The sequence below is a fragment of the Lycium ferocissimum genome, unplaced genomic scaffold (genome assembly GCF_029784015.1).
Source record: "Lycium ferocissimum isolate CSIRO_LF1 unplaced genomic scaffold, AGI_CSIRO_Lferr_CH_V1 ctg673, whole genome shotgun sequence".
NCBI classification, from domain to species: domain Eukaryota; kingdom Viridiplantae; phylum Streptophyta; class Magnoliopsida; order Solanales; family Solanaceae; genus Lycium; species Lycium ferocissimum.
In genome coordinates this window covers 138,125-161,145 of record NW_026726477.1, presented here as the reverse complement: position 1 = coordinate 161,145, position 23,021 = coordinate 138,125, and the positions used below count along the sequence as shown (strand labels likewise).

General features: G+C 34.8%; 2 protein-coding genes across 2 annotated transcripts; one reads left to right on the top strand and one right to left on the bottom strand.

Annotated features, from left to right (window-relative positions):
- Positions 1-1,706: 1,706 nt before the first annotated feature.
- On the bottom strand, positions 1,707-4,928 carry LOC132045473 (eukaryotic initiation factor 4A-2). The gene is made up of 5 exons (XM_059436071.1): positions 4,718-4,928; positions 3,849-3,918; positions 3,582-3,688; positions 3,065-3,495; positions 1,707-2,662 (listed from the first exon to the last, which is right to left on the bottom strand). Exons 2-5 carry the CDS (start codon positions 3,914-3,916, stop codon positions 2,027-2,029), a joined length of 1,242 nt encoding a protein of 413 aa, XP_059292054.1. The 5' UTR covers positions 3,917-3,918; positions 4,718-4,928; the 3' UTR covers positions 1,707-2,026.
- Positions 4,929-22,302: 17,374 nt separating this feature from the next.
- LOC132045471 (uncharacterized) lies at positions 22,303-22,794 on the top strand. The gene has a single exon (XM_059436067.1). The coding sequence runs from the start codon at positions 22,303-22,305 to the stop codon at positions 22,792-22,794; it is 492 nt and encodes a 163-aa protein (XP_059292050.1).
- Positions 22,795-23,021: the final 227 nt, after the last annotated feature.

Here is a 23,021-nt window from a genome sequence, read left to right as displayed (position 1 = left end):
TCCAGAGAAAATATTTTTCAAAAATTTTGACCAACCCAAATATGGAAAAACTGAAAAACATTGAAAAATATTTTCTCCATAACACACCCTTAGTCACACTTAATTTCCTTCAGTTACATTTAGAGCCTGTTTGGATGGGCTTATGCCTATAAGCTGCAAAAGCTAAAAAAAATAAATTGGGTAGTCTAACTTTTTTTTTTTTGGCTTATAAAATTTTTTGACTTTATAAGGTCTTTTAGATAAGCTAAGTCAAATGGGCCCAATTATTTTTTTGAGCTTATTTTAAGACAAATGACTTTAAATTTAATGCACCAAAAAACACTCAAAAAAAAATTTGAAAACAAATTATGAAAGCAACTTATAAGCCAATCCAAACGGGCTCTTAATGACCTGTTTGTAAAATTTGGCAAAGGAGGAGTGGGTCAAATTTGTCCTTGACCTTTGCAAATGTTCTAAATTTGCCCTTTAACTGCGATCGTTAGCGTACAAAGGCAAACTCAAGCTACTTGAATAAAAACGGGAGTAGGAAAGAGACACTTTTCCTACAAAGGACAAATTATTTTGAGTAGTCTAGGTAATTTTAAGCCTTTACTCTTAATTTTTCCCGTACACACAGAAGTCTAGAAGTGAGATCATAAAAATAAGCATTGCATTTTAGTTCAAATATGAATTTTAAAGCATGTAATAAGCAAACTCATGCTTAAATGGCGTAAATTTGATCAAAGGCGATAGTTTCAACATATATGTAAACACACTGACTTTGATCTGATCAAAGTGTTAGCTTAGTTGGTTGTTAAATCTGTAATTACTGTTACAATAACACAAAGCAGGACCCCGCCTTGCCGGCGGTGTAACTGGTTCGGAGTATTTGGCATGAACAAAGGGAACATTACGATATCCCAATCAGTATTACTGATTGCTATGAGGTAGCTACACAGCTGGCAATGGTTCCATCGAGTTGGATAGTCTTATTACAGGTCTGATAGTGCCTTTTATTTCGAAGAAACTCACTAGCATATGGTGTTCACATGTGAGAATATAATTTTTCATTACTTTAAAATGGTTATTTAATAGTTGTTCTACTTCAATTGTACCAACTCTAGTGGTTAAGTTGCTTAACTTGGTATAAACACCAGATAAAATATTTTCCAATTTTGTAATTCCAAATGGATAAGTAAAAAATGCTTTGTTCCAATGACCTTATATGCTTGGGAACGAGTGAAAGGCCAGAAACAAAAGAAGAAAATAGGAGAGAAATCTAAAAGTGAGACCTGGCTGGAAAAGAAGGCAGTGTAAGCTTTTCTTTAACATGGGATTTTATATTTGTGAATCAAAGAAGAAACAAGTCATTATTTTTATTCATGCTCAACACATGCCCAACAAGAAGAGAAAAGATGTAAACAGTCGGAGCATAAAACCAGCTCAATTGTGAGGTAGTTTCATAAGTTGCATAAAAATCCAGACTACATTTGCCCGGTCTAGTGGTACCACTAGGAGTCTCACACACAATAGATTCCTTCCCTGATCCCCGATGGGAATTTAAAAAAAAAAAAAGTCAAAAGGGATCACATGGGAGCTAACTTTCAAGTTTCAAACACAATATAAGTCATCGACACAGGCCCTTCCAATTTACTACTATGTTTTTCTGTGAGTAGCATTAAAGAGAACACAAAAATCTGAAGGAAAAAACTATATAACGCATCACGAAGAGAAACGATCACACAATACTGATGAACAAAATTGCCTCCAAAAGCCTTCCTCATACAACAACAAAAAAGCAAGGCCAAGAGTTAAACTCAATAAAATAAATCCGTAAAACATCCAAAACCTGGAGTAGTTGTGGACTTCCAAAACAAAAAGACAACCCAACAAAATTTGCAATAGTAGATAAGTCCAACCAAATTGGAAAACTACAGGTTCCATGGCAAACCACGGCAACTGCATTTCCCAATTCTAACTAACCTAAGAATAAAATATTAAATTACTTAATGTAAGGATTAATTCACCTCACAGAACCAAAACCGCCTCAAAGGAGATCGGCCACATTGGCTGGCAGCTCCTCAATCACAACATTGTAAAACTTCTGAATGTCAAAAAGCATCCTTTCATCATCCTTTGTGACAAAGTTGATAGCAACACCCTTCCTTCCAAATCGTCCACTACGACCAATACGATGCAGGTAGTTTTCTGGCTGAGTAGGTAGGTCATAGTTAATCACAAGGGACACTTGCTGCACGTCAATACCACGTGCCAGAAGATCAGTAGTGATGAGCACACGAGATGACCCAGATCGGAACTCTCGCATAATGATATCTCTAGTGTTCTGGTCCATGTCTCCATGAGTTGCAGACACTGTGTGATCACGGCTGCGCATTTTATCAGTTAGCCAATCAACCTTGCGCCTGGTGTTCACAAAGATGACACTCTGGGTGATGGCTAAGGTCTCGTAGAGATCGCAAAGAGTTTCAAGTTTCCACTCTTCCTTTTCAACATTGACATGAAATTGCTTGATACCTTCAAGAGTGAGCTCATCACGCTTCACGAGAATCCTCACAGGCTTGTTCATGAACTTCCTAGTAATTTCAAGGGCCTCTGGAGGCATTGTGGCAGAGAAAACACCAACTTGAATCTTGGGTGGCAGCAGTTGGAAAATATCATAAATCTGGAAAATAATGAGATAACTTTTAAATAAGACACTATTTGTGAGCTTTAGGAGCAATAAATCAGCTTATAGGTTAGGCCCAATGGAGATACTACAGGGAAATACGGTCAAAGAACCAGCAAAGTCATTAAAACATAATATGGCAAATAATGACAAGAATAGATAGAACTCCCATAAAGAAGTTAGTAGCACATAAATTTTTTACAAACCTAACATATGACTAGGAAAAGATGCATACAAATACTTTAATCACCCCCACCCACTCCCCCCAACCCCAAAAAAAAAAAAAAAAAAAAAAAAAGTAGCCCCATATTCGTGCACTACTTCCAAAATCCCAATACATAAACCTAATAAATAAGAAAATTCCAGCAGAAGGAAAAAATCAAAAGAGAAAAGGGGTACCTGATCCTTGAAACCTCTTGACAGCATTTCATCAGCTTCATCGAGAACAAACATCTTGATGTGGTCAGGGCGAAGAGACTGCCTGCGCAACATGTCAAAGACACGTCCAGGAGTACCAACCACCACATGAACACCACTTTGAAGGATACGCTGATCCTCACGGACACTGGTACCTCCTACACAAGCATGAACCTTCACACCAAGATAGTCACCAAGTGCTCGCATAACCTTCTCAATCTGTTGGGCGAGCTCACGGGTTGGAGCCAGAACCAGGGCCTGACATTCCACTAAGCTGTAATCAAGCTGCTGGAGAATTCCAGAGCAGAAAGTTGCTGTCTTTCCCGTTCCAGATTGTGCCTGTTGGATTACATCAAGACCCTTGCAAAAAGGAACAATACCCCTTTGCTGGATAGCAGATGGCTTCTCAAAACCTTCAAGCAATTAAAGAAGTTCAATGCCCTGCTAAATCTAACAATGGGGAGGAAAACCACATGTGCTTATTAAGAAGTGCATTTACCATAAGCATAGATGCCCCTAAGAAGGTTTTCTTGCAAGCCCATAGCATCGAAACTGTCATAAACCTCATCATATGATGTAAAAAACTCCTGTTGTTCAGTGCCAAGCCTGTTTCAGCATATCAAATATCCAAAAATTTGAAAATAAAATGAGTAAGCACAAGAGATAATTTATAGCTAAAGCAACTAAGGAAGAAATAAAACGCAAGTGTAGTTTCTGCTGCCATATTAAAACCCAATTGATAAAGAAATCAGAGCAAACAACTTACAGCTCAGTCATTTTGGCATCAAATTGACGAGCATCAAACTGAGAACCTTCCGGTGTTAAGCCAGCCATGACTAAGCCAAAAAAAATGATATTACTCATATGAACTTAATAAAAAGGAAAAATCAAAACCTTACTCTGAAAATATCACAGATGTCAATAATTGTAGTAGCAATAATATCATCTCTTCTTCCTCTCTAATATTGAAAGGGGAGGAGGCCACAACAGAATGCATTTTTTCTTTCTTAAAAGAAGCACAAAGCACAGAAAGAAAAAAAACACATGAAATACATTCTTAACAGAACCTATTGTACAATACCAAAAGATGATAAGGATTCCCAGAATATAAATACAACACCAACAAGCTAATGATGGAAAGCATGTAAAACTTTACATGAAACACAAACAACAGATGCCAGAGCAAGGCACTATAATCCCCAGATTTACTTCTTATACGTAATAAATACCCAATTAGCCAGTATATTTTCCAATGAGCAAACGTAAAGAACCTATTGCATCAAAACAATTGAGTAGACCTACTAACCACCCCTTTATTCCTTTCAAAGATAGCCCTTTTGCACAATACTTACTAAACAGGTTTTTAATACATGGATTAGGATATTCCTAACAGATAAATTAACAACGATAATCTTTTTACAATCAAGAAAATCATATCAAACAGATCTCTATCAAAAACTATACAAAAGAGTCATCCGGCCAACAGAAACAACTACATAACTCAAAACCCATATGTAGAAACGAACTCAGACCAAGAATCAGTCATCAAGATTCAAACTTGAATAAAAAATAAAAATAAAAAACAAAGATTACAAGAAACACATAAAAAGAGAGAGAAAAAAGCAAATAACTTACTTGATTAGAGATGAGGAAAAAGATCTGAAAGAGAGAGTGTATTAGGGTTTGTAAAGAGTGTTGTTTTTGTCTGAAACTCCTCGGATCTACGCCGCAGGAGTTCAGGAAAGAGGAATAAGATTAGACTATCTTGTGTTGTGTTTGTGTTTTTTTATGGTCTTTCTCGAATTTTTTGTTCTTTATAATTAAAAACTTATTATTTATGTTTACTAGTTGGATTTACTTTCCATGTTGTTTTGAAATTTCAATTTGACCCTAAAACGGGGATCAATACGGCGCCGTTTTGGGTGGTAAAACAAGAAGACGGTGAGTGGATTCCACAAAATGAGGGCTTGGTTTTCTATTGGGCTTCTTGGGCCTAATTTAGGTCAATTCCTTTATACAAGTTGACACCAATGTTTTAAAAGACGGGGGCATGAGGCGATGTATTTTACTTAGCAAGGAGCAAGATGTAAGCCTCACTAATCTTTAACTATTTAATTTATAATATAGTAAAATAGTATAATAACACAAAAAGTATATATAAAAAATACATTAATAGTTTTAAAACATTAAAGAAACTCATAGAAAATAAACTCCTAATGTGATTTTATCAGTATAAATAATGTAATGATATAAAGTTATTATGGGATGCAAATCAACTCTAACATCTTACTTTCAAACAATAAAAGAATCACAATCTCTTAAAATACATTACTATCATACTATGCAATTTACCTCTCTGAAAGAAAATAATCAATAGACATTATTTATATTATAATTAAAACATCACTCCTTCAAGAATAAAACCAAAATTACTTTCAAATAATGAAATAATTAAAATATAATAATTTTGAGACATAAGAAAAAAACATGAAGACCAATGATAAGTGAAGATGTAAAATTCGTCTATCTATTTTAAAATAAATGCTAATTGTTATTCACCCTCATGATGTTCCCAATTAGTAAGTAGGCATTTGGACATGCGGTTTGAAATCATGAGATGAAACCAGCGGTTGGACGTGCATTTCATCTCACAAATCATCCAAATAGGCATGATTTGGGATTTCAAACCATGGTTTCAAAAATTTTAAATATAAAATTTGACCCATAAGTTTATATTTTATAAAAAAAAGACCCATAAGTTGGTAGATATTTTTAACAATTACTCCCACCAACCATTTACCAACTTCATTAACTTCCACCAACCTTTATTTATGTCTACCAACCTCATTAATATTCATGTTAAATTTTCGTTTTTATTAAACTAAAGTTTGATCAATTGATGTTGTATTTTTTAGAAAGGCCTTCTAGTAGCGTATTAATTTTGTTATGAACTGTGACTTGCTCATTTGGTAAGATTGTATAAGAATTGGAAATGTTTTGATAGTTTTCACAACTTGTGGAAAAGAAAATACAACTTAAGATATCCAAATTGCATGTCCAAACATGGTTTCAAACCATAATTCCAAACTATGGTTTCAAACCATGATTTCAAATCATGTCCAAACGGCTCCTAAGTATGCAATACTAGGGCTTGTTATTTGAGTTACTCTCAATCTTCTTATTTATGTAGATGAAAAAACTATTAAACATCATTTTATTAAAGAATTATGAGGGTCAACAATGTTAAATTAAGGAATTTGACACATAATTTATGTAAGAACTATTAGGCGAGCCCCGAGCGTTGGGCGTTAGGCGTATTTAGGGCGTGCAGTCAGGTGCTTAGGGTGTAAGCCCCGAGGCGTTTTGCCAGTGCCCCGCCCTGAGGCGAGTCCAAAAACTGCCTTTTAAAACACTGATTGACACTAATATACACCCTTTCCTTCAACTATGAGCTCTTTTTTGGTTGCATATTTAAATATCATTAGGTAATGAAATTTCATATACACCCTAGTCTCATCTTCACAAAAATATTGTATTATTATTACGTGGAGAGCCGAACGGTTGTCATCCAAACTTTCACGTGATTGCTTAGTAAATCTCTTTATTCTTCGTTAGGCTTCCTTTTGCAGCAGCTTCGAGGGAGAGATTCTCTAACTTGAATGACTTTTCGGGATTATCATAGGTATTTAGGTAAAAAACGCTCATTTGTATGTCTTGTAAGGAGTTTAGCATTTTGAGGCGGATTGCAAGTAACGAACCATTCCCTAAAGCAAATTAAGAAAACAACTTTATTGTGTCAATTTTCTTAATAGGAAGAGTCAATTCCGTTAACACAACACTTTAGAGGTTAAATGACTAACCTTCATCTTTTTTGTCTTTGCGACTTAGTAAAGTGTAGAAGATACGTTATTGCTTGAACATATGACATTCACTTCATGTGTTGTGCTTATTCGTATAACTGAATTTGATCTTCCTAGCCTATAACCTTGGTTTTACCAATTGCTACCTTAGTCTTTTAAGCCACAACTTTAACTCTTTTGGCTAGTCTGACATTGCTACGGCCAAAATTTATAAGTGGTGAAGGCAGTTACCCTCACCGGGTAGATAAGCCAAAATCGATTAACATCCAATTTATTAAAGTTATTTATGCAGAAATTAAAGTGATAACATGAATATATTAAAGATCAATTCTTTTACTTATAAACGAAGTGCAGAAATACAAAATATCACTCAAGACTGGTGGCATGTGTACAAGAGACACTAAGAGTGATAATGCAAGTCTAAAATGACCAATACATTGTCTGAAATGTAAGGAAGACAAAAAGAGTAAAGAAAGACAGAAGCAGACTGGCACTGCAGATCAGCCAGGCAGCTCACCCCTAATCTCCGGAATCAACAATATCGAACTCACACAACCCATAAAGTCTACTCGAACTCAGATCTAAGTCTGCACCAAAAATAGTGTTGCACAAGTAGTATGGGTATGGAAAGCACGTGTACGCAGTATATCTCATAGACCGACAACTAAGAAATAGTGATGACGTTGATAAGAAAACTCTTATTTTAACCTGATCTGGCTTACCTTACTTTGGATCGTTCAATAACAGTGTAGAAGATAAATTCATTATCTAGTAAAGACAAATATCAAATAGTCAAGTAAATCAGGTAATCATTAAGGATATGTCATGCAATGCAATGAAACATCATTCAAGGCCTTTTACTTTCCATAACTTGTATATACACAGAGGTCCAGGGGACTATATGGGAGACGTGACCCATAGGGGACTCGCGAGATCCATATACTACCAGAACTATTTCCTTTCGGCGTACACACATCCGCCCTGACCATTTCCCTTCGACATACACATCCCTCGAAACCCTTTCTCTTCGACATATCACAAACCCGCCAAAACCAGTTCCCTTGGGCATATTACTCCAACCAAATCGATCCAAAGATCACACCGAGTCAAACCACATGAACCATCATCAAATATGGATATGGATGATCATATAAGCATGAATATCAAATGCATTTTAATATAACCATAAACCTTGCATAAATACATATGTAGATCGATTATCACGAGTAAACGGGTTTAATGGAGTGATACATAACAGGTACATTAAGTCGATTAATTACCAACTAATGCCCACATACTTTAGAATTATTGGATATCAATCCGTAACTACATAATTACATAATTTCCCATACATGACACCGTTACTCGTACCAATGTCCGTCATATCATGCGTATGAGACCTCCTTCTTACGCTCTTACCCCTTATCGTTATCATTTTTAATTTCCACTTATCGAAACTGTCCCTCAAACTACACCGTTACTCGTACCAATGTCCGTCATATCATGCATATGAGACCTCCTTCTTACGCTCTTACTCCTTATCGTGCGTATGAGACCTCCTTCTTACGCTCTTACTCCTTATTGTTATCATTTTTAATCTCTACTTATCGAAACTGTCCCTCAAACAAAGTCTAGGAAAGCCTTAACATACCTTGAAGCGGAGCTAACGAAACACAATCAACCCTTCACTTTTTGGAGTGCCTTCGAATGCTCCAAATCTCGATTTGAGCAAAGCTTAAGTTATTCGGAAGCTCTACCACGTCCGAATACACCAAAGAGTTCAATCTAGTCTAAATAGTACTCTACGAGGTTAAATGAGTCCAGCGATACCCATATTACTATAGTAATAATCCGTACTCAAGGAAAAATTGGAATTTTATTTGAAAATCGGTTTACCCATAAATTATATAGCCTAGATCAAGAAACCACTTAATTTCATCCATGAATTGATCCCCAAATGAAGATTTTTCCTTCTCCTAACTTTAGGGCCCAAAATCCAAATTTTCCCCAATCAAATTGTGAATAAAACGTTAATAACTTGAAGTAATCACGGGGAGTCATAAAAATAAAGATTCGAATTTTAGCCTCTCTTCGAAATGAGAAAAGTGCCACAAATATGGCCCAAATTAGGGCTCTAGAACTCTAAAAAATAGATTTTGAATGAATGAAACTTAGTCTGAAATTATTAACCACTCAGGCCTTAGCACGTGCGACCCACACATCGCGCCAGTCCAAGTTTCTCACTTATGGTCCTGTTCTCGCACTTGCAAGGTCGCAGGTTCGGACCTCACTTTCGTACTTCCAATGCACCAGCAACAGTTGTCCACGCTAAAAGGACCATAACTTCTTCATACGACCTTGAAGTTCGACGATTCTTGTTGATATAGTTCTGAATCACGATACAGACTTAATGGTTCAATCAAAACACAATTTAAAGTTATTTTTTCAATGTGTTATCCTTTATGCCCAAAGAAATTATGCTGAAATATCAAATACGAGCGTGATACAATTCAAATTTATCTCTAAAACCCATCGAAATCTCACCAAAATTGCGGACAAGTCCAAAATCATCACATAAAAATGTTGGAACTTTCCAATCATGAATCCGATCTCATTTAGTTAACTCTTTGACCGTGGTCAACTCTTAACTTCCATTATGCTAGAATGCAACTCAAGTGTCCAAATCACTCCCCAGCCCATCAAGGTTCGTCCAAACTATCCAACTAAGTCTTAAATCACGTTTCGAACCGTATGATTCTAACGAAACTCCGGTTCATATTAGTTAACCTCCATTGTTGACTTTGGTCAAATCTTTTCATTTCTTTAACTTAAGAACTTCCAGAATATCTTGTTGAACTTATTCTGGTCATTCCTATGGGAGATATGAATTTATCGGATAATCTTGTTTGGATGCCTTCTCCAAATGGAAAATTCTCCTCATTCATGTATGGCCCACATGCCCTAGTATTCTCCTCATTCATGCTAATTTGAGGTTCTTGAGCATCAACACATCTTAGAAAGTTTAAATCTAGAGTTCTCTTGTATCAAACTACGTTGCTTAAAAGAAACCTTGTGCGAGTCGCCTAATAGTTCTTTTTTGATCTCCATTGGTGTGCCCAAGATATTCTTCTTTTTTGGAAATTGTTTGATATTATGGTACCATAGCTCACCATCAGGTTCTACCTCAATTATGTTGCAATAACCATGTTGATCCCGAATTTGAATTTTAGTTGTTGTATAATTACAACATGCATGAAAGAAACATTGATGATGTTGCATATAATTTTGGCATTCTATATGTAATGGACTGAATGATCTTTGGGCTAGATCATATGGGTTGGTTCGCTTGGTGTGGGTAGAGTCGGTCACGTTGATTCATGAATTTTGGGACGTGACACATCACCCCGAAACAACTTAGACTTCTCACTACAAGCAAAATGCTTATTACATGACATTTTTTTTTTTTTTGGGATTATACAAGAAAATATACAGGTAATAATGGAGTTTCTTGTAGATTTTCTTGCAAACAATTCGCAGGGAAAATGTTCACGGATAATTATTATTTGCAAATTTAAAGGGGATAACTACATTGAGTGACAACTAAAAATAAAAAATACCATATTTAGGCCCAACTTTTTCTATATTACTTGGTTTATTATTAAAAGGTAAAATAATATCAAAAGTAAATTCTAAAATTTCATGTTCCATCTTCTCGCAGCCGCCTCTCCCAATTTTTCTCTATCCCACACCTCTTCCTTTCTTTCCATCATCTCTCTTCTTCAAATTCATCGACAATCACCACCACACCGCCATTTCCGTTATTTTTCCTTTTATTTTTTTTTATTTTTTTATTTCTCTCGATGTCGACCAATCACCACCACGCAGTCTTTTCTGTTATTTTTTCTTTTTTTCTCTCCACATATACTTCTCCTCATCATCTTCCTCCTTTTTCTTCATCACTTTCTCATCCTCCTTCACCCAAAATTTAGATGTGAAGTGTTTTTTCTCAGGTTAAAGCTTTCTGACAAGAATTCGGCGGTGGTCGTTTTCATTCTTTGTTGATTGCCTCTTATTCAGATCTTGTATTGCATGACATTTTCTTTTGAAGGGATTTTAAGAGAAGAATAAAAACGGAGGAAGAATATGATCACCGTAGGAGAGGAGACTTTTTTCCCGTACATGTTTGCTAATCCTTCTTGTTTGTTAATCCTTCTTCAATTTCGGTGTTCCTTCATTAGTAGTGTATAATAACTATATAATATGCGTATAGTTAGTACATATACATTACACTCTGATTATTCATTTATTATACATTTAATATACACATATAATAGAAAAGAAAGACGGCGTCAACGATTACAGTCGCTACGGTAGATATTGACACAGGTGTATATAATATTTATATACTATGTAGATACACTGTATCAATTATGTATTAATACGATATACATTATATATACACCATTTATACACTTTATGCCTTGTACAATGTTATATACACAATATCTATGAGGTGTATTTTTACCGTATAGCATATGTTTATGTCGTATATTCTAGTTATCTTCTCTCTCACAAACACACTGATGTTGTTTCTTTTAGCTAAATAAGTTATAATTTTTTTCCCAGATCTATAGAGGATCATGTGCATTGAAATGGTATTGATGAAGTAGGGCGTTAATAGAAGGTTTGAGAATTCAATAGCGTGGAGTTTGAGAAAATATTTTTACTGATTTTTTTTTGTTTAACAAGTGAGGATTAGGAGGGGTGTTTTGAAAATGTATACACATGTGGTGGAATTGCGTTCTAAGTTTGTAAATTTGAGGTTGTTACATTTTTTAGAAAGGTGGAATTGTTTGGGTGGTGGAACTGGGCAGCGACAATGGGCCATAATGGGTCTTTCTTCTTTTTTAACAAATGTTATACTTTATTGGCTACAACTTGTAATTAAGATTAGTGGAGCTGAAGCTGAACATATGTATTAAATTAGTGTCGAACAACAATATATATAACTTCCTCGACTTAAAAATCCCTTAATAAGATAGACGGGGATTTAGAATACTTAGGTAAGTCACCTAGAGACTTTGAGTCGGTATGTAACTATTACTTTTGAATTTTTCAACAAATACTAAAAATTCGCGAGAAAATTTTGTTAAAAATTTGTGAACAAAAGAACTTTTTATGGAAATATCCGCAATTAATTCTCCATGAAATACTCCAAATAAATTGGCAGAAATTTTTTAGCGGTATTTTGTTGAGAAAAGGGATATTTTTGGACAAATCCGCGATAAAGTTCCTATGAAAAATCTCACAAACAAATTGGAAAATCTCCATAAGATTTTAGGAGAGAAAAATTCATAAAATCTCATATTATATTTCGCAAGTAAATCGCAATTGAAATTTTTAGTTTACTTGCTCACCACAAACAATCACGCTGCCTAACCTTTTACCCTAGACAGTGGGTACTTTCTCTCATGGATGAGTATAGATAATGTTTGACTGTTATATATAAACTAGTATTTGGACACGTGTGTTGCACGTGTATCCCATACTAGTCAGTGTTTAAATGATATAACTGATATATACTGATACTTATTGTCATCGTAAAGCATAAGCATATTGGAAATTGCTTTTGACTCAATGTGAATTTTCTTAAGTGTAGAAAGCTAGAAAAGTACTTTTATCAATAAAGTATAAAAAATATGAAAAATCTAAATTTATATATTGGTACGCTTTAAAAGTCTACACGATCAACATGCATCTATAAGAACATTATCAGATAATAATATTGCAGTTTATTTCTTCAAACAAGGTTATATCTACCTACAAGTAAATTACATCGGAAAAATATCTAACTCTTTTCTTAATCTTAGTGTCAAGAAAATATGAGGGAATATCATGTAGAAATAATTCTTAAATTCAAGAACCTACAAATAAAAAGATAAATAGGAAGAAGCAAATAACTTTACAAAAAAAAAAACCAGTTAATGGTGATGAGATGGCCCATGTAATAAATTGTCAAAAGGCATCTCAATAAGATGCACATTGAACTTAAATTCTACACTTCATCTCTAGCACTAAGCCCGTCAATCGGTTCAAGTTAACTGGTTCAAACCGGTAACTGCACCGGAAATCGAATAAAGAGAACCTTTACGTTCCGCCAACCGTTTAATATATACCGGTCCGATTTCAATTTTTTTGGGACCGAAACCGGTTAAACTGGAACCGGACCGATTAAACCGGTTAAACCAGTCGAATTATTATTATTATTTTTTTTAAATGTAGCCCTTGGGCTGTGGGTTGGACCGATGGCCAACGGTCCATTTGCAAAAATGGTCGTTGCCAAACGGTGCCAAACCCCCATTTTGGCCCCCCCAACCCCCCAAACTTTTTTTTTTTTAACACTTTAACCCATTCGCCACCCCGATATAAACCCCTCTCCAATTCCATTTTAATCCACACCAATTCACTCTTCTCTTTCTCTCAATCTCTCAATTATAGTTACTTTGCAACAATTAGCCACTTTAAATTTCTCTCAATTAAATATTATAAAGTCTTATTATAGTTTCAATTATTAATTTTGCAATTATAATATTGTTGGTGGAGTTGGTGATTTTGTAACAATCCGAAGTAGCTTTGGTGGATTTGCAATTCTAGCCGCCTTCACTTTGTTGGAAATTAGTCCGGCAATTTGGTACCTTCGTTCAAACTCTATCTTTATTTTTTAAAATTTAATTTACGCAATTTAATTCTAGCAATTTAATTTGTTGCAATTTATTTTCTTGTGATTTAAATTAATTCTATTTAATAATGGCGAAGAGATTTAGACATGGTGCGGTAGTAGTGGTATTGTTAAAAGGGTTTAATGAGAAAACATTTGTGGAAGAAACACCTAATTTAGGTATTGATGTTGGTGGAAATAATCCACTTTTAGATCATGAGGCAATGCAACAACATTATACCGACACTTTACTTAATAAAATTGATGATGATGATGAAACACAAGCCCCGAAAATCTCATAGAGATACATGTATGCACAATCACATACACAAGACAAACCGCCTAGAACTCGTAAGCCAACCGCTAAAATTTGGAATTTTATGACTAAGGATAAGGAAAGTCAAACAGCTAAATGTAACATATGTAGACAAGTATTTGCTTTTAGGCAAGGAACTAGTAAGGATGGTGGAACGGGTACATTAAATAGTCATATGAGAAAGAAATATATGGATGTTTGGGGAGAGCAAACGGGTTCAAATGTGGGGGGTATTCAAATGACGATAGACCCACGAACCTAAGAATTTTTAAGTATGACAAGAAAAAAGAGCGTGTAGAAATAGCTAAAATGATAGCTTATGATTGTTTACCATTTTCCTTTCCTTCGGGTTTGGGGTTTGTTACTTACATTCAACATTGTTATAATCCGTTATTGAGGGTATTCCTAGAAGTACTTGTAGAGCGGATGTTATAGATTTGTATAAAAAATATAGATTTTATTTGCGCCATGTATTTAATTCTTTAAATTGTAATGTTTCTCTTATCGCTGATTTGGGTCTTAGTCTTAACAAGTTAGATTTTTTTGCTATTACATGTCATTGGATTGATGATAATTGGGTTATGCAAAAAAGAATTAGCTTTTTTATATGATGAAGGGAAAGGTCGTCACGATGAAAATTTTTTAGCGGATTCAATGTCTACTATTATGAGATTTTTTAACATTTATAGAAAAACACTTTGTATTGCTTTAGATAATGCTTCTAATAATACAAAGGCGGTTGGTCTTTTAAAAAGGGAATTAAACCCTCCGCTAAAAAATATTTTTCATGTGAGATGTAGTTGTCACATTTTAAACTTAATTGTTAAAGATGGTCTTGTGTGTTTTGAAGATTCTATTCAAAAAGTTAGAGATGCGGTTGCGTTTTTTTTTTTGTAATGCTAATAGGGGAAGACTTAGAGATTTTCAGAATTCTTGTGTGGAAAATAACCTTAGATCTAGGAAAATTCAAGTAGAAATTGAGACTAGGTGGAACTACACTTACATTATGCTACAACAAGCATATGAGTATAGGATTCCCATACAACAAGTTCACAACAAATATAATATTAATAATAATGATTGGTTAAATTTTACGGATTGGGAAGATGTTAAGGAATGTGTTGAACTCTTAGAAATTTTTTATAATGCAACTCTTGCTTTTTCTAAACAATTCTATCCCACGGTAATCGAATTTTAGCCTACTTAGAGAAAATAGCTAGAGTTTTACAAGAGTATGAAAATAAATCCGGTTATCAAGCGGCTATTTTTAATATGACAACAAAATTTAAGAAGTATTTTTTTCCCATCCCAACTTTATTTATATTGGGTTTTCTTTTAAATCCTTATTTAAAAATGTCTTATACTAGAGCATTGGTTGGTCAAATTTATACCTTTTTAGAGATTGAAGAGGAAGTTGAACCATCTTTAGCTGACGCCGAGCTCGCGATTGATGCGGAGTTTGGAAAAGTTTTTAGTCATTATTCTAATTTGGAAGAAAATGCTACATCCGTTGCTCCACGCCCTACTACTTCTCAAAGTAGCAAAAAGGGCTTGTCGGGTTTGTCGCATTTAAAAGTTTTACATTCACATCCAACTCCTTCTCATAATGCAAACTTTGATGAATATCGCTTTTATTTGATGTAGCCAAATATGGATATCAAGGAACTAGATGATTTGGACGTCTTAGCATGGTGGAAGAAATACAAGGCAAGTCATCCAGTACTTTCAAGAATGGCTCGAGATATCCTTATGGTTCAAATATCAATCGTGGCTTCAGAGAGTGCATTTAGCCAAGGAAGACAACAAATTGGAGACCATAGACACTCATTATCCGGATTTAGCTTGCAAGTACTAGTGTGCATTCGCGATTGGATTAGATCGGAGCGACGCAACCAAAACTTAGAAGCGGTGGAAGGCGAAGAGGAAGAGATTGAAGATTTGATAGCAAGTGGAGCGGACCAAATGGAAGATTTTGAAGATATCTCCGTGGCCGAATATGATAAGGGGGAAATTAACCAAATGATTGACAATTGGTGATTTTATTATTCTACTATTTCTTTGCAACTCATGTATTATTTGCACGTTAAAAAAAACTACCACTTGTAAATAAATGTTATCCAAGAATGAATAAAATATATGGCTCATTGAGCTTTCTTCTATTTACTTGTGTTCATATTTTTACTTATATTAAGTTAGAATATACCTAAAATATACTAAGAATATACATCTACTTAAATTAAAAACTAGAAAGTTATATACTTGAAAAATAACTAAAATATACTTATAATATAAATATACTTAATTTATAAAATACGAATTTATAAACTTAGAAAAAACTTAAGCTATAAATAACTTAAGTTATAAGTGTACATATAACTTAAACACACACACACACACACACTATATATATATATATATATATATATATATATATATATATATATATATATATATATATATATATAAGTATATATAGTATACATATAACTTAAACATATATATATACAAGTTATAAGTATGTATAGTATACATATAACTATATATATATATATATATATATATATATATATATATATAACCTAAGTATATTGATATATATAAGTATATTCTTAGTATATTTTAGATATATGTAGTATAACTTAAGCATATAACTTAATATATATATACGTATATCTTTAATATTCTTGTTAGTCAGTAAATATATAAACTTTACTTATAAACTTATATTACATATGTAAATATACCTACAATATACTAATAAATACTATAATATATATATATATATATATATATATATATACTATACAAAAAATAAAAAAAATAAAAAGGTTTTGGACAGTTTCGAACCGGACCGGTCCGGTTTTGATTTTTTAACCGGTAAACCGGAACCGGTTAAACTGGAAACCGGCCGGTTTGTTAACCGGTTACCGGTCCGGTCCGGTTCAAACCGGATAACAGGTTTACCTAGCACTCAAGAGACAAAACTGCAATTATGCAAGCTACAGACGATGAAATAACTGCAAGAAGAAACATTTTTATCAAACATTAAAAAAACCAAAAACCAAAAAAAAATTGCCAACGGGAAGGAAGAAAAATGAAAATCAAATTAAAAGATTGATGTGAAATGCCCCACAAAATTGACTATCTGACAATAACTTCATACTAAATATAGTGCATAAAAGATAAAGGGAAATAAAAGGCAAATTTGAAACACCACATAAAATTGACCATCTGACAACAGTTTCATACCAAACACAATGAATATTCTAGTAATATTAGGGGTTTAACCAACAAGGAGTCTGCTTGATTACACTACTTGACTTTCCTTTACAAATGTACTTCGACCACTAAAACCATTTGTTACTTTTTCTCGCGTCCTTTGTGTCATATTATATTTATTAATAGAAGTTGTTTTTCAATTTTTGGGAAAGAGTAAAACGGTACATCGATTTTTTTTTTTTAATAATTAACATTAAACTTAAAGAGTTCACACTTATAATATAGTATTATATGATGATATATATATATCGTCACGTGTGTTGCGTATGTACCCTTTATTAAAGGACATATACTTGAAAAAAGAATCATACCAGCAAAAAAAAAGAGATTCTTCTATCAACTCAAATATTTCTAATTGGTTTGAATTGGTATATAACTTTCTCTTAAAAAAGCTTGTTGTATATCTCTCAAATTGGGTATGTTTTTATGTTTTCTTTTTAAATTTGCATAAAAAGGATTTAATTTTAATTTCTTAACTCAAATATATATAGAAGAATCTGCTTTTTCCTACCAAAAGAGATTAGTAAAAAGAAATACCTGATATTATTTGTCAAAATTGAGAATCTTCTAATTGGTCGATTTTGTCCTTGCATCTACATCCATATATAATAGAGGAACCAATATGAAAAATGAAGTCATACATAGAGTAAATTGAGAAATTATATTAGTAAAATAACTCACCACGCAGGAATAAAGCTAGCATGCTTCCTTGCAATTTAACTTTTATCACTGGACAACAATATACAAAAAACAAAGAGTTTGAAATTTTGAATTTTGTCAATAATTGATGGAAAATAGAAGGAACGTGTCATTTTGATGCAGTTGTATTTTAGCCCATGAAATATATTTAGATATCATCTAGTAGAAAAATTAAAACGTTGGAAAATGTCAAAACTCTAATTTAAATTTTTGTACATTGATGTTGAAGGTATGATATAGTTTTTAAAAGTAAAAAATATACAGTTACATTCATGCTGTTAGAAAGTGCACAAAGAAAAAGAACTTACTTGATTTGCTGCAGCGTTGATATATGTGTCGTAGCCTGCAGGAGGAAAATAGATTGGTCTAATTAAATTTGCAATTTGTTTAGGGGAACTGAATATTTCAATTGGTTTCAAAATGCACTTAATAGTGTATCTGTTGGTTTTCTTCCACATTTATAACATAGTTAATTCATTAACATCACTGCCGTTTTGTTTCAATAATAATTGCTCCACTTTTTACAATTTGAAGGTTGCTGCCGTTTTCTTCTTCATTTTCTGTAGCCCTGCCATTATTCATACTTTATGTGTGACTCTTCAAGTTTTCTTACTTCTAATACTAATGACAAGAAGTGACAGAGTTTCATCTACATTATTATAGTGATTATTAGGAGTATATCAATTATGAATGATTTTATTATGAGATACTTTTACTTTTTGTTACAAAAAATATAATAAGAGTAGTGTTAAATGAGGGGCGATAAAGTCGTTTAACATTTTATGGGCGTTATGGTAATCTAACTTTTCACTTTGGGGCTTCTCACTTTTAGTATTATATGATTATGTTATTTTTTTTTCCAGTTAACGAGAACTCTTTCTTACTGAGTAGATATACAAATTATTATGGACAATTTCTCTCAGAGTATCTTGAAATTCTTTCAATTTATACTTGATCTCCTTGTTCAGTATCTTATTAAATATTTCCATTTGACCACTAGCTGTTGGAGAGCCTTCGTGAATCTTGTCTTCCATCTTCATTATGCTGACTCATGACTTCTATTCCATTTCCAATTTTCAGGCCTTTGTTAAGCTATAGAGTGTGTTCGGTGTTTCCAATTTTTTCATGTTCGATTGATCAAATTGTTTTGAAAAACATATTCTTAAGAATGTTCCTTAAGAATGAAAAAAAAGCCATCATCTCCAATGGAAGCAGAGAAACAAGTTCCATAACTGACATTCAAGTTTATTGTCTCTTCCCCACCCACCCATCCCCCACCCCTTGATCATCCAACCCCCCGCTACCCCCGAACCCCCACTCCCCACCCCATTCCACTCCCATAGTGTTTTGCAAGATTACATATTAATACTGAGTCAATTCTTCATATGGTCACTCAAGTTAAGCAAATTACCTAGTAAAGTGACTTTTAGGCATTGTTACTTTGTAAGGCAAATGGCTATAATTTCATGCTTATACTGTTGCTGAGACCACTTGGATTCGTCATATACTTTGTGATCTTGGTCTTTATCTGCGTCAACCAGTTCGTATATTTTGTGACAATGTCAGTTCTACATATATTTCACGTAACCCACTGTTCCATGATCGCTCAAAGCACATTGATGTTGATTTTCATTATGTTTGTGCAAAGTTTCTCAGGGTGATCTTGTTGTTCAATATGTGCCCACTCGCTCACAACTTTCTGATATTTATACGAAAGGGTTACCTTCATCTCAGTTTCGTCTTTTACGTGACAATCTGAACGTCATCTCTGCCAGTTCAGATTGAGAGGGTGTATTAGGACTCTTATTGTACTTATCCAATGATACATTCTTATTAAAGAGAATGAGAATAAAAGCAAACTTGGATAATTTTATTAATGATAACATTCACTTAAATACAAGTAAATGCAACTACCTTGACTAGATTTAAGGAACTACTCTAACAACTTAATCTAATCTTATAGATAAGATTAGATAGATTATTCAAACTAATTCAAATACTTAAACTAAATTTACTTCTAACAAACTAATAACAATTGATAACTAACTCTATTCCTAACAAACTGATAATCTTGAGTTTATCTTAATACACCCCCTCAAGTTAGGTGTGGTGCAACTACACCCAACTTGGATAAACGCCGAAGAAAAGCAGTCTTGGGCAGCGGCTTGGTGAGAGTGTCTACAACTTGGTCCGCAGAAGGGAGGTATTTGACAACCACTCTGCCTGATTGCACACTATTGCGGAGATAATGGAAGTCCACTGCAATGTGCTTCATGTTACTGTGGAAAACTGGATTCTTTCTAAGATATGAAACACCAATGTTGTCACAAAAAATACTTGGCGTTTGTGAGACTTGGTATCGTAGTTCATTCAACAAGTTTTGGACCCACGTAATCTCAGAGAGCGCATTAGCCACTGATTTGTATTCTGCTTCAGTTAAAGACCGAGCTACTGATTGCTGCTTCTTAGAGGACTAGCGGATAGGATTTGGTCCCAAGAAGAGTATATAACCTGATGTAGAGATTCTGTCACTTGGATCGCCCGCCTAGTCTGCATCAGCATACAGACACAAATTCTTATCCGAGTGCTGGAGAATTTGTAAGGACGATGTTGCTGATGACTTGAGATATCGAAGAACTCTTTTTACCGCCTTCCAATGCTCCAAACTCGGGGAGTGCAGAAACTGGGATAACTTGTTTACCGCAAACGAAATATCAGGACGTGTGAAGGATAAGTATTGCAGCTTACCCAGAGTGCGGCGATATAGAGTTGCATCGGCAAGAGGTGAACCATCAGCTGCTCTGGGTGGTGAACTTGAACACATGGGTGTGGCAACCCCTTTGCAGTCGGTCATATCTGCTTCCGCGAGAATTTCAAGAGTATAACTAGACTGGCATAAGATAATCCCATTGGGAACACGCTTAACTTTAATCCCCAAAAAATAATTGAGTTCACCAAGATCTTTTAGAGAGAACCTGTTAGCCAAAGAGTTGATGACATGTGCAACCAAGTTTGGGTGATTCCGTGTGAGAATATCATCAACATACACCAAAATATAAACAGTGACAACCGAGGATTTAAAGATAAACAATGAGGCATCTGATTCAGACTTAACAAACCCAATATTGTTCAGATGAGACTTGAGAGCCTCATACCAAGCACGTGGAGCTTGTTTGAGGCCATAAATAGCCTTTTTAAGGCGGCATACATGATGAGGAAAATCAGAATTAACATAGCCTTTTGGTTGAGGCATGAACACCTGCTCCCTTTTGGTTGAGGCATGAACACCTGCTCCTGTAAGTTACCTTGCAAAAACGCATTGTTCACGTCAAGTTGGTGAACCTTCCACTCGTTTTGAACAGCAATGGACAAAACAATCCTGATTGTAGTCGGCTTGACAACTTGACTGAAAATTTCATGAAAGTCCAATCCCAGACATTGCGTGAAACCTTTGGCATGCCACCTGGAATGTACCAATGCCAAGAGGGTCTATATCAAGAGGGTCCCCCTCAGCCAGTTGAGAATGTTCAATATGCAGACTATGTAGCAAAAAGGGATGCTCCTGGGCCAAATCAAAGATACTGGAGACCTTAACAAGGGTAGGGTGCATACAACAACAACCACGGGAACTACAACAACAACAACCAAGGGAACTACAATAATAACTATGGTGGAGCGAACCAAGGTAGATACAACAACAACAATGGTCACTTCGATAACTTCAGAAACAGAAGTTCCAACCCTTACATTCCACCAAAAGGGCAGTCTAATGATCAAGGTAGTTCGAGGCTGGAGTCAATGCTTGAAAAAGTGTTGGAAAGTCAGACAAATACTAAAAAAACATTATCTGGGCTATCAGAGACAGTGGTTTCTCATTCAGCGGCTATTCAAAACCTTGAATAATAGATGCGTGATCTTTCTAGAGAGCAGCATCCTGCTAGAAAAGGAGGACTTCCTAGTGATACTATTCCAAACCCGAAGAATGGTGGTGGTGTGGAGCGTACTTTTGCTATTAGCACGAGAAGCGGTAAAATACTTCAAAGTGCTGACAAGAAGGCGGTTGATCTAGATCCGGTTATTGAGGAAGAAGAGGTGCATTCTGATGTACCTATAGTAGATGATGAGGTCCATGTTGAAGAGAAAGCTGCTGATATTCCAGATGTTACTGCTGATACTAGGAAACAAATGATAAAAGGGGCTCTTCGCCCCTTGACTCAGAAGTACAAAGAAAAACCTCCCTTTCCTCGCAGGGTTGGCCAAAAAGAATGATGATGCTAAGTGTCAAAAGTTCTATGATCAGTTGAAATAGTTAACGGTGAATTTTCCATTCTTAGATGCTGTCAAAGAGATGCCCGGATTTGCTAAGTTTGTGAAAGACCCGCTTATGAAGAAGAGGTCTTTTCAACATGAGATAATGAATTTAACTCATCGTGTGAGTTCGATTATTACTTCCACCATAATTCAGTCGAAGGGAGATTTGGGGGCGTTTACCATTCCGTGTTATATTGGGCTTCATGCCTTCGCCCGTGCTCTGTGTGATAATAGGGCGAGTATCAACTTAATGCCCCTTGCTATTTTCAAACAATCCGGATTGGGAATGCCTAGACCGACTTCTATGCAATTACAAATGGCGGATAGATCTATGAAGAAGCCAATTGGGGTTATAGATGATGTGTTGGTGCAATTGGGTAAGTTCATGTTGCCTGTTGATTTTGTTATTCTGGATTGTAAAGTTGATAAAGATATTCGCATCATCTTGGGAAGACCCTTCCTTGCTATGGGCAGAGCACTTATGGACTCTGAAAAGAATAAAATCAAGCTTCGAGTAAATGATGAATAAGTGACTTTCCAAGCAAGCAAGGGGATGAAGTTGCCAAGTGCTTATGAGAGTATCTCGGTTATTGATTCGTTTGATGGGAGTGATGATGCTATCAAACATAAAATGGAAGAAGAAAGTCTGGGAGAAAAACTCTTGCTGTGGTTCTGGTGAACTTTGATGCTGATGATATGGAGGGCTACGTGGAAACTATAAATGCGCTTGAGGGTCTGGGTTCTTACACTTACCAC